Source organism: Calonectris borealis, chromosome 5, assembly GCF_964195595.1.
Source record: "Calonectris borealis chromosome 5, bCalBor7.hap1.2, whole genome shotgun sequence".
Lineage (NCBI taxonomy): Eukaryota > Metazoa > Chordata > Aves > Procellariiformes > Procellariidae > Calonectris > Calonectris borealis.
The window spans coordinates 16,371,718-16,384,277 of NC_134316.1; the positions used below are offsets into that span (position 1 = coordinate 16,371,718).

A 12,560-nucleotide genomic window follows, 5' to 3' on the forward strand; every position below is an offset into this window, starting at 1 on the left:
TTAGTATGAGCAGTTCCATGTAAAATACATCCATACCTTGCTTTCACTGATTTCCCGTATCCATTCCTTTACCAGGTTATTTAATTTTCCCAAAATTAGAATCCTATTGATAAAACAGCAGAATCACAGGTCATGAACTTAGACGAAACTAGTAGTATTTTTTAAGAACCTGATCATCATTACACAGTAAGTCAACTACAGCAACATTGCAGATCTAATTACACATCTTGGTTTTTATACACATACACACACACACTCTGAAACAAAGTCACTCTTACAACATTCCTACTATTTTTCCCCTTTAAAGATGTTCAAGTGATTTAAGCTCAGAAAAAAATGCACGCATGCACGGCCTATACACATTTTAGGCATATGAATTCTACTTACTTTAAAAATAAAACCTTAATTCATAAAACACACGCACCTAAACGAACAGTGAGAAGCAGTACTGAGAGCAAAAAACTCTAGAAAGCTTAATAAGGAAAAAAAAAAAGCATAGAGGCCACTATGACAAAACAGTTATGAAGGGAAAAAAATGCAAGCCAGCCTCCAAAATTTAAAGGCCATTTTAATTCCCTTCTGTGTTCTGAGGTATTCCTCTTAAGGCGTGGGGGTGGTGGGAGGCAGGGGGGCAGGAATCAAGCTTAATGTTCCACCAGGCTTTTAAGAAAGCATTTGAAAGAACGTAAACATCCTTGGGGTTCAGTAGTCAACTACATGAACCTCAAGATAGGAGAAAACCACTGCTAGAACGAGTGTTTACTCACCTGCGTTGCAGTTCTTCTTCCTCTTCAAACACACCGTAAGGTTTTAGGGTTTCGATTAATTTCTGGGTAAGCATGCAGTCAAACTCCTTGGGGGCAGCTAAACTGATAGGTGAGGTAATGCCATAATGCTTCTGTAGTTGCTGTGTTTGTGATCCCTGGGTTGTAACGGGACTAATAAAGGCAATTAGATAAAAGTTACTGACAGAAACAAAACAAAAAAAATTTTTTTAATTATTTTCTGTCATCAGAGTTGCAGACAAGAGACACATACTAAGGAAATAAAAAGTTAAGCCTACTGTAAGCATTTACATCCCAGATCAATCTGTGTTAAATCTGTGTTATTAAGGACAACAGTAGAATTACCTTTCTCCAACTCTAAATATTGATTGTAGGGTTACAAGTTGCTATGAGGCATGATCTTTTACATCAGTTGACTTCACACACTCAGAACTTTCACATAAGTAAGGAGGCTTTAGTACATTTTGAGCCCAACAGCATAATACAGTTCACTTTAAGCTAACTTCTCTTCTGGCTAGCATGAGAGGATGGTTAGACGAACAATGTCAGCTCAATCCATGCTGGCAGTATTACGTATAGCCTTGCTTCATTAGAGGGGTGGGGAGAGAGTATCAGAGCTTTGTGCTAGACTTTGCCCGGCACAAGTACCAAGGATGTAAGCAATACTCTCTCCACGTCCCTCATGCTTCCTTAACATGACATTTTACTTCATATAAGTATTTCTCTAAATAGGAAAGTAAGCCTAAAGTAAACCTAAGCCACCACAATGGGTTAAATCTGCAAGGACTTAAGTTCACTAGTAAACAGTCCAATTACAAGCCCTCATAGCATCCTTGCCTTGCATTTTCAAGCTACGCAAATAGATATGGTGCCAAACCTCAAGCACAAGGATGATACCCTCAAGTCAATCTTCAGCAGAAACACAGCAGTAAAGTCATTATCGTACTGTGAAAACTACTAACAGTTTCCTAGATCACCATACTGTGAGAACGAGTTACAGCTTTCCTAGATGAGCATCCTGGATGAAAAACAGCCATGCATTTTTTCATAATGGGCATATATTTGTTTACGATGTTCACATTTAAACACAGCCTTATTTTCAGAACAGTTTGAGCTTTAAGGCTAGTAATTCTAAGTGTTTCAAAACTGAACTTGGTCCTGTGTAACATACAAGTGTTTGTATTCAGTGATTACTGCATGCTATACCCATACAGTTAAAACTTTTTTGAACTGATACTAGCAACAACAAGTTGCCATTAAGAAAAAAAAAAAATCTTAAACGTATTCAGTATTTTAGAATAAATTATATACTTTAACATTTGGGATAGCCACATTTTAAGTCTAAGAACACTTAGTCTTGCTCATTATATACTTCACAGGTTTAAAAAAAACACCACTTAAAAACACTATTTAAAAAATACACTACTTAAAAGTGTATTTAAAAAGCTCTAAAGGTTACTTGCAGCATTAAATACTAGTTTTATATTAATATATAGACAACTTTCCTCTAAATTATGAATATTATTCCCCCACATTTGATTTTTGAAAATGACAAATCATTGTTTTTAAGCATACTGAAAAGCTTTTTTTCTGAAACCAACTTGTAACTTAAATTAATCAACCTTTCAGAGACCGACAAAAACATTATGATCTCTCTTCAAAATACATATTTCAGAAAACATGGCTATTATACCAACAGCTATTCAAAAAGCCTTATCAATAATTAAAGCAAGTACTACCTGAAAATTAAGGCAATGCTTGTGTAGAAGTGTTGCATTATTTAAGTTATATTCTTAGTACATAACATTACTCCCTTTCAAAGGTATAAAGTAACATTTTGTTTAATACCAAATGTGTAACTAATATTTTTAATTCAGATTATGCATTAGTTTTTTTTTTTCCTGAATTCAATTATTCATTCTACTAGGGCAAAAGCTTTATCATCAGTTTGGTCTCCTTCAACTTTAATAGAGATAAAGTCTAAAGAAAAGAGAATACTCCATGTCAAAAATTCAAGCTGACAGCTTATGTGAAAGTCCCACTGTTGGCAAGCATAACATTCCCCTGTATACTGCTGTATTATCAGTCCTTCGTGTTTATACATGTTATATACTATTTCTATCATACAAAACGAGAAATAATTTTTCAGGCTAACTACATATTATGTGTGGAAAAACTACAGTATAACTTCACTTTTACTCCCATAATCTGTTGTCATCATCTCCTCAGGATTTCATTCCTCATTTCCATGAAGACTAAGTATTAAAAAAGAACATCTTAACTTAAAATTGACAGGAATCAACAAAACCTAATACAATTTTCCACAAGTTAAACCCGTTTTAAAACTATTCTAAGTACTGTAATTTGTTTGAAATCAAGAATTCAGTCGCAAGTTTCTCACGAAGCCAGTTCTAGCACATTTGTCCCTTTGCTTGTCAGCAAAAGGAAAAAAATACTAAAAAAAATCAACCCCCAAGTCATCATGTCTAGGAACACTATTTGACATTGCTTCCTTCAGCTAAGAGGTTTTAATTACCTAGTGAAGAATTTGGTAGCAGCTGAACAAATCATATAGACCTTAGGACTTCATGTGTGAATGTAAATATTAAAAAAAAAAAGCTGTCCAGATGAATTATATAAAACGGTAATTCAAATTAAGGATAAAGGAAACCACTAAAACAATTTTTCTCTTTTTAAAAAAAAAAAGTTAGGAATGTCAACATAAATAGCAGCTTCAGCCACTTAGTTGCTACTAAAAACAGCAGTCAGAAAACAAAAGGTCTTAATACATAAACATCCTTTGGATGTTATGAATACTTTTACCCATACCACAAAGCAGGTAGTTAAATCTGAACTACAATTTCTTCCCTTTTGCCAACTGATAATTTGAAAAAATAAATTTGCTTTTCAATTTAAGATTTTGTAGTTTATTTTTACAGGTTTTTAAAGCAGTAATCTAAAGTAATCAATATTTTAGTTTTGTGTAACAATTTCCTGATGGTCTCAACTGTAATTTTCACCCATCCGTAACTAGAAAGTGTATCCAATTCAACAGATATTAGACTTCATTGAAAGGGCTGACAAAACACAGCCTGGCAGAGGCTGTTACTAGAGTTCAAAAAGACTCAATGTCACTCAGACCCAGATTCAGTGAAGTAGACTCCTGAAGTCAGTAATGCTGACTGAGCCCTCTGTCTTCTGTCTGCTTTTAAGGGCCATGCTTCACCAATTTGAGAACTAGTAACTTAAAAATAATCTTTTACCTTGCCCCCAAAATTACAATACATAAAAACCAACGAAACATCAGATCACTTCCCTGATCTAGTTTACAGCATAACCCTGGCAGTGCAATGTGCAGGTCTGTCTTCACGAAACACCATGCTGACATGACTTAAACCAGTATTATGTCCAGTCCCTACAGGACCATCAGAGCGTGGTCACAGGGCATGAAATAAGCTTTGAAACTGTTCACTAAAACAGCAGCTTTAAACAACCTATTAAATCAATCACCATCTTTGGGAATTGTTACACAAAAACAGTTACAGTTTTTACAGTTACTGCTTTTATATTCATGTATTTTATCAGAATGAAATAAGCATGTCGCCAACAGCACAGGATCTTCCTACAAAAATGTTTTGCTTGTGTTTGAAGGTTGAGGAGTTAATAAGAACACTTTCGCTGGGATGGTATATAACAATTCTCAGCACAGCTGCCTTCTAGAAGATTTTACAACTCTAGAAGATATGAAGCTTACGTTTTAACATATATCAGTATTGAAGAGAATATAGGTTATTTCCAGCTAAAAACATTTAAACTGAAGCTCAACTGTTTACACCTGCTGAAGTTAAGACTATTCTAAGGTTTCTGTAGCACACCAAAAGGTATCAGAGAACTGGCCTTTGTAAAATAACAGAAAAAACGGTATTTGGCAAGAAAGTTTATTAAACTCATTTAAAGATGCAATAAACTAACTAGTGCTAGGTAACCTATGTTCATTTGTTTAAATGATAGCAAGTCATGAAAGTTACTATAAAATGAACAAGTAAAGGTATATCTTGTCCCCACCCCCTACCTTCCACAAAACCAAGAAACTTCAAATAAAGCATTTGCTAGCTGCTTTTTAAATGAAAAGGAAATTATCACTGAGAAATAAACTTTAAGTGCTCATTTTTCCAACTTTAGTATTGTATTTACACATTACATTTTAGCCAGAAAATGCTAATGATCAATACTCTTAGACTTATTTTTTACTTTTTCCTAAAACCATGAAGATCATACTCTACTCCAATATCTTCCCACTTGAAAAAGACATACGGAAATTCTAATTTTTACCTCTGACATGTCATGATATATCACTTTTGGAATCCCTTAGTTTAAACTACCGAATTTATTCAAAGAGAAAGGACAGGTAAATGTCAATGCAAACCTTCTACCCGAGAGGATTAGGGAAGTTAAGGCCTTGGGGGCATGGGGGTAGTATGTCAAATCTGCCAGTCATTAAAGTTAAGCATTAACAAAAATCAGAGAGTATCAAACAGCAACAGAAAGTCCCATCCCAGCTACTCAATCTTGACAACAGCAGAAGCAGATTTGGCAGACCTTGTCAAGGCCTCAACCCAACTCAAAGCATGTTTAGGGTTTGGGGTTTTTATTTAAAAAAAAAAAAGACTAAGTTTTTCTTTTTAATATCACAAAGAAAATTAAGATACAGTTTGGGGCTTTTTGGTTTATTTGTTTCTAGTCAACCACATATACACATGAAGATCTTCCTCTCACCCTGCTATGCATAAGAGCTACCCGTCAATAGCACAAATATAAAATAAAGTTGCAGAAAATGATGCAGAGTTAAATTTAACATGATATTGTTGTTGCTCTGGTTTGACCTGAATTTTTGAAGAGCGTATGCTGACAGTTTAAACCGTCTGCAAATTGGGCAACAGCTACAGTGGTTTAATTCTAAAGTGTTATGATCCAATATTTCATATTCAAATATGAATTAATCTCAACTCTCAGAAATGCACATGTACTTCCCCCCCCCCATAAAACCACACAAGGTTCTAGTCTGTACTAAGCTGACAGCAAGTACAGCTAAACTACTTTTTCTTCGGAACCCGAAGTTTTGATAGGCATTATCTTCTTATATTTTTATCAATGACTACTGCATTAAAAAGAACAAACCCTGGTAGTATGGACACTGCTAAAACCATTTTACAATAGAGTGCAGAAGTGGAAGAAAAAAGAACAAATAAATAAAGCTTGTAAGAGGCTTTACAGTTTCCAGAGCTGTACACCTTTAAACTCCTTCAAATGGAAGTGACTACACGTTGTTCTAAGGTAAACGGGGAAAGACTGTGGGATAAGGGAGAAAAAACTTTCCAATGCATCTTTTAAAGACCAGGTTACACTGTGAACACACATCCACGTAAACTGAAAACAGACTTAGAGCAAATACAGATGTATCTATACAATACTGTCCCATGCATAACTAAGAGCTAGATACAAATTTGAAGTACTGTACTATTGTTTTCTTTTACAAAACTGGAACTTTCTCCATCCTCAGAAGAAACAAGAATCCTGTCACGAACTTTTTCAAGCATGCTTTGTATTTAACCCTCCTCCCAACCCCACTTGAAAACCCCTGTCATTCCACACACTTTTTCCTCTTCACTCCCAGTATTCTACCTGTTCTGTTATATTTTTATCATGTTATTTGAGTTAAGATTTTATGCTTCTTATCACAAACAAAATACCATTGCAACCAGCACCACATTATCTAAACAATATGCTCCTGAAATTTGGGATGCTTCACAGAAACAAAAGACAACACAAACTGAAATCTTAAAAATATATTTAACAAATTGTAACAGTTTGAATACCACCCAAGTTTAAAACTCATCTCTGATCCACCGTGAAATAGATCTTAACCACCCAAGATCTAACTCATCTAAATGTGTGCCAAGTGCATGCAAAAATCCCTTCCAGCTTTTGGCCATGAACCCTTGCTTTTGCTAGAAGTCTTATAACCGCTTTCATATATCACTAAACCTCAACTGAGGATTAAGTTTATCCAGACAGACATGCACAGTAAGGCCAGCACTGGTGAAGCAAGAGAAACCCTGGGCTGTTAAGTGTCTTAAAATAGTGCCAACAACCTACAGAATGCTAACTTTAAGCTTTTAATTTTACTCAGGACCTTTGGTTCATTCAGTCTTGCCTCCAGACACCAAGACAAAATACACAACTTAAGGAATCTCAATGACTATCCTCTCTTCTCTATTTACCTCTACTGATTACCTCAGTAAAATTCAGTCTTTCTTACTTACTGATATAAGAAACCCAAGTCAGATTCCTGAAGCAATACTGGTCATCACACCATCTGGTCAATCAGTTGGAACAAAATTCACAAAGCTCAAACTCTACTGTGTCAGATTTGAGAGAAAGTGTTTTGAGGAGTTTTGTTTGCTTGCTTTAAAGTCTCCTCCAACAAGGACTGACTTCGGCAATTTCAGATTAAAGTTTCCGGCTTAATGCTAACGCCATCACTCCAGGCAAAATTTCAGAAATCTAGGCAGGAAATCTTAATGAAGTCTGTGCAAATCAGTTACCGGGGAACATACATTTTAAATGGTTAAGACAATCCAGCTGTCCTTCCTGAACAAAAGTTTTAATATCTAGCAGAAAATTGCTGGATCATTTAGACCATGATTTAAGTTTTCAACTGTCAGTGTGAGATGTTCAAGATACCCAAAACAGATTTGAACATGGGTATTGAAGCAATGACAGGTAACGGACCTATGGAAGAAGAGACTCACCTATGGCAAAAGAAAGAACATTCATACACATTCTGCTAACCTCTGACTCAATCCTGAGTTCTCTCTGGCTCTTCCATTTGTACAGAAGAATAGTGAAAGCAGTGTGTCCAAACACACACCTATCCACAACATTCTTACTAACAACAGTTTCAGAAGAAGTTTCTCAAGTTTAAACAAAAAAATTTATACTGAACTCCGCAGGCACCACTTGAACGGAAAATGACGTTTATTGCTATTCTGGAGACAAAAAACTCCAGAGGTAGCAATTCAAGAAATTCAGTAAGGGTGAATCAAAAGATATTGGGAAGTATCAAACCAAGAACTAGGAATCCCATGAAGGGTTTCACTGTAAGAGATTAATTTGTCTCAGTGGTGAAATCTGCTCAGCTCAAAATAACTGGGTTTCCAAGTTCTGTGCAGTACCTCCACGTTAATAGATATAAACTCAGTCTTTTTTGGAGTGACATCAGAAGACCGAAAGCTATTGCAAAATCACATATACTTGCCATCCAGTTCCTCTACATCTGGACTTGCCTCCAGTCCTACTACATGTAACAAATTAATCCTCAGTATAGATTTTTGTATTAACTTATTTTTGATTAATAAAGCTATCACTTTAAATTAAGGCAACTGTTCTTCTAAAGTAGGCCCTGTGCTTTGCAAAGTTAGGAAGAATTTAATTCCTTCCATAACAGTCTACAAAAACCTGAGCTCCCTCTGTTCAGAAACATACTATTTATCCACTCCCAATCAGTACAAGCCATTTTAAATATAGTGGTGTACTTCTGGCATACAAGTTGACAGTCGCTAATTAAAAGTCAAGAAAACAATGACTTTGCATACGTCTAAACCAAAGTTCAGTGAAAGAAAACACATAAAAAGTCTTACTTCAGAATTGAGAATAAGCTTGATTGTCTACAATAAAGACTGAAAAAAAAAAATTAATGACATTCCAAAACGCCAAACTACAGAAGCTACCAACATCAACAATAGTTAAAATTTATAGCACTTATTACACGTTTAAGTGTTCAGATGTATGACTCAATGCACTTTTTCTCTTCTGGTTAAAAAAAAAAAAAGTAGTTCAGCAAAGAAGCTGTAAGTGCAATAATATCAGTAGCTTAACAAGAAACAGATTCATGGTGCTACTTCTCTATTTGGAGGATCAGAAAGGCCGAGGTTACATAAAAAGACTGTATCATCAATTCACATAAACATAGCTGCTGCTTCACTAAGTCAGTAGCCTTTCTGTGTAAAACCTAGCCCTAACTAAAACATATGAACAGCTTAGTGAGCTTCATTTCTCCCTAGCATCTTATGTTTCAGATAATGCACCCGAACATTCTGTACCTAACAGTTCACTAAAATGTATCTTTATAATAGGGTAAATAGTCACCTTTGTTTCTAATCAGCTTTTTTGAACAATTGAAAGTTAAAAGAGTTTTCCCTTATGCAGCTGATATCTCTTCACACAAGAGATTAACGAGAATCGTAACAAAAAGTCACATAAGTTCCTAGGATAAATTTAGTATTTTTCTTAAACATTAAAAGGATTTTGCAAATGCCAGCTATCAGTATCAGCAGAAACCAAGTTTGCTCTCTTACTATTGATGTGCCTTGTACATAAATAATTTGTTTGTTTTTATAGTTTTGTACCATACTGTAAGAGAAATACACACACATACACACACACTTGCTTTACACCTTCTAAGGACTCTGAACTAATGCTTTTCAACTAAAAAGTGACAACAATCTCTAGTTGTATGGGAGAACAGCTCTGACTAGGCCTGTCAATTGTAAACACCACCCTAAAAAATGAAGTTTAAAGGATGTCCTGAAAGGTCAGGACAAAAAAAAAAAAAAAAAAAAAAAGTATTTTATTTGTCATCTTGAAAGTCTGGCAGTGACATAGGGTTGTTCTACTCTCACTCAAAAAGATTATCATCCAAAAGCATGAAAGGATCAACTGGAAAGAATTATACAGAAAAGGAACTTCCTAAACTCGCCTTTTTTTTTTTTCCTGAACTTAAGTCAGAGGTACCACTTCATAAACTCAAGAATTAACATTACTAGCATTGCAACTTACTAGCATTACAATGGTCACTTTGAAGTCTTGACTGAGTAATACAAAATCAATCATTCCAAACATACAAATGACATAACAAATGCAGAATCTGAGAAAGGTTTGCTTTTCCTAACTAAAATAAACCTCCTGTGTTAATGAAGTTGCTAAGTAATGTTTATACTGAAAAAAGCAATATATTAGTGCAAATATAACTATGTTACATTATTTAAGAGTTTCTAGTTAAAGTATCATAAACACCTCCATTAAGAAAATAGATCAAGTCATTCCAAACTTGTCAAAGTTGAAGATCGCTATTATTACAACTCATAGAAGTAGCCCAAACTTTAAAATGTTGTTATTAAGCATTTGGAATTTATGTAGTCACAACAAAATAAACTAAGAATGAAAGCAGGCAGAATAAACACCCTCCCATTTTCCTGAGGCCAAAAAGCCTAGCCAACTTCGAAACTGGTTTCTGGTAATTTTTCATTGCCGTAATGAACATGTGCAAAACTTATCTATAAAGACATTGCAGTCTCATTATACAAGCATTAGAAACTACTTGGCATAACCATTTTCCTTTCTGCATTCACCCACTGTGTTTTTCCTGCAATAAACTCCTTCAGTTAAGTTTGTCTCGTGTTATCTACCCCACGACTAACTTAGCAGTATTTTAGACTGAATAAAACAAGCACAACAGGCAAGTATGGTTATTCTTCACATAAAATTTACACATTCAAAACAATAGTGAATAATCCCAAATAACAGTAGCGAAACAATAGTGAATAATCCCAAATTCTTTATATTTCTCCTTCAATGAAGAAAAAAACCACAAACAATAAACAAACAAACAACGAACCTAGCATATAAACATGCCTTATTCTTAAAAGCCACTTGACCACCTACCCATCGCTGGTTCCCTCGACTTATATAGGATAATAAATACTAACTTTATGGACTACGGAACTGAGGAACAGGAATTTTTGTCGTCTCAACCCGGAGCCGTCAAGACCTCACCGAGGGGAAAAAGGGAAGAAAAAAAAAAAGCAGGGGGTGGGGTGAAGGAAACCGTCGAAGAAACTGGGATGAAATTATGTCCCACTTCGTTACTCATGACTACCAGCAGGGTTACAGCACGGCAGGACCAAAGCACAGGCCCACCTTTTCAGTGAGAAACCCCCCGGCCTCCCGGCGGCGGAGTGGCGGGGGGGAGGGGGGGCGCGGGGCTGCCGTCCGCTGCTGCCGGCCAGGGGGCGCTGCCCGCAGGGGCCGGCAGCGAGGCCCCCTCAGCGGCTCGGCATTTCCGAGCCACCGGCGACCGGGTGAATTGTGCAAGGACAGCGGGCTCCGCTCGGGCCGCCTGTTAGAACCGGCGCCGGTGTCTCTCCTGCCCCCGGAACGAGGAAAAACCGTTCGCGCGGCCGCTGGGGGACAGGCTCTGCCAGGACTCTTCAGAGAAAGAAAGCTTCTCCTTTCGCGGCCGCGGCGAGAAAAGGATAAATATGCGGCACTTTGCCACTTCACATGGCCCGACTCCACGGTGGGTCGAAGAGGCCCACGGCAGACATCCGCCCCGCGGCCGCCCGGCCCCTCACGCTTGCCGCTATGAGATCGCGAAGAAGACGACAACCACAACGTGAAAGCCACATCAGCATCTCCTTCGGGACTCACAGCGATGGGGGGGACAAGAAAGAAAGCAAGCAGCTCCTCGCCGGCTGGGCGGAGAGCAGCGGATCCACAGCCCCTCACACTGCGGCACCGGAAGAGCTCAGGGCCGGAGGGGGGACGGGAGCGAGGGGGAAGGGCGAGAGCCAGCAGAAAGGGCCCGAGTGGGCAAGGAGCACGGGGCGCTACGAGGAGAGCGCTGAGTAAGGGCCGGCAAAACACGGGCCTTTAAGACACTCCGCGAGCTTTCCAACTTACAACGGCATCGTCTCTCCGGCCCCTCCTCCTCCTCCTCCGCCGCCGCCGCCGCCACCACCACCACCACCACCGCGTCGTCCCCTTCTCCCTCCTCCTCTTCTTCGTCCTCCCCCACCACTGCCGCCTCCGGACCGGTCACTCGTCCCGCCAGGAAGCGGGAATCGCGACCATGGTACGGGCCGGGGTCAGGCCTTAGAGGGAGGAGAAAGCCGTTCGCTAGGCCCGGCCGCCGCCGCTTCACTTTCCTCTTCCCCTCCGGCCTTCTAACATGGCGCCCAGACGCTACCACAGCAACGTTCTAGACCGGGGGGGGGCCTGACGCAGCCGCGCGGCCACCCCCGCACGCCGCGCACGCTACCTCGCCCGCGCATGCTCAGACGGCCGCGAGGCCGAAGGGCATGCTGGGGGCTGTAGTTCCGGGGGGCGAGCCGGAGTTTGAAAACAAAGCGCTAACGGCTGCGAGGCGGCGCCTGGGTCCGGCGCTGCCGGGTTCGTGCCGGGCGAGGCCGGAGGCGGCCAGGGCGTCCCGGCGGGGGCGGGGGCGGTGCAGGCGGAGCTGGAGCTGGGCCGGCCGAGCAGGGGACGTGGCTCGGGGCCGTCGGGAAGGGTTCGGCGCAGCTGAGGGTGTGCCTGGGCACCGGGAGGTTCCGAGCGAGCGGACTTTAATTGCCGCGAAAGCAAACGCGGCCAGACCGCGCTGGCGTTACCCCAGCGAGCCGCCCGAAGGGTCTTGAAATCGGCCCGCTCCGGGCTGCTCCCGCCGCCGGCTGGGGGCCCCGGCGCCGGGCAGCGGCGGGCGGCCTACATGTGGCGGGTCGCCGGGGAGCGGGGCGGCCGCGGCCGGCGCTGCTCTCCGCTTGGGGGGTATGGGGCGCCCCGGCTCCCGGTGGCAGCCCGGGGGAGGGCACGGCGACGTTTGTAATCGGCTCACACGGGCCGAGCGCCACCCGCCTGGGTCCCCCGCTGTGTTCCGCT

The 12,560-nt window shown here is 40.1% G+C and overlaps 1 protein-coding gene across 22 annotated transcripts in view; it reads right to left on the minus strand.

Moving 5' to 3' along the window:
- Positions 1-11,945, minus strand: part of PAPOLA (poly(A) polymerase alpha) — a 47,269-nt gene extending 35,324 nt beyond the window's left edge. For 18 of the 22 annotated variants that reach the window (XR_012673815.1, XR_012673819.1, XR_012673818.1 and 15 more), the window contains exons 1-3: positions 11,586-11,608; positions 768-965; positions 37-103 (exon numbers count right to left, since the gene is read on the minus strand). Coding sequence is in view for 15 of the 22 variants with exons in the window: in XM_075151143.1 (XP_075007244.1) it covers positions 37-103; positions 768-965; positions 11,586-11,593 (273 nt within the window). In the remaining 7 variants the exon portion in view is untranslated. Of the gene's footprint in view, positions 1-36; positions 104-767; positions 966-11,585 lie in introns of all 22 variants that reach the window. The other 4 variants (XM_075151148.1, XM_075151142.1, XM_075151151.1 and 1 more) reach the window with 2 other exon arrangements.
- Between the last annotated feature and the right edge of the window lie 615 nt (positions 11,946-12,560).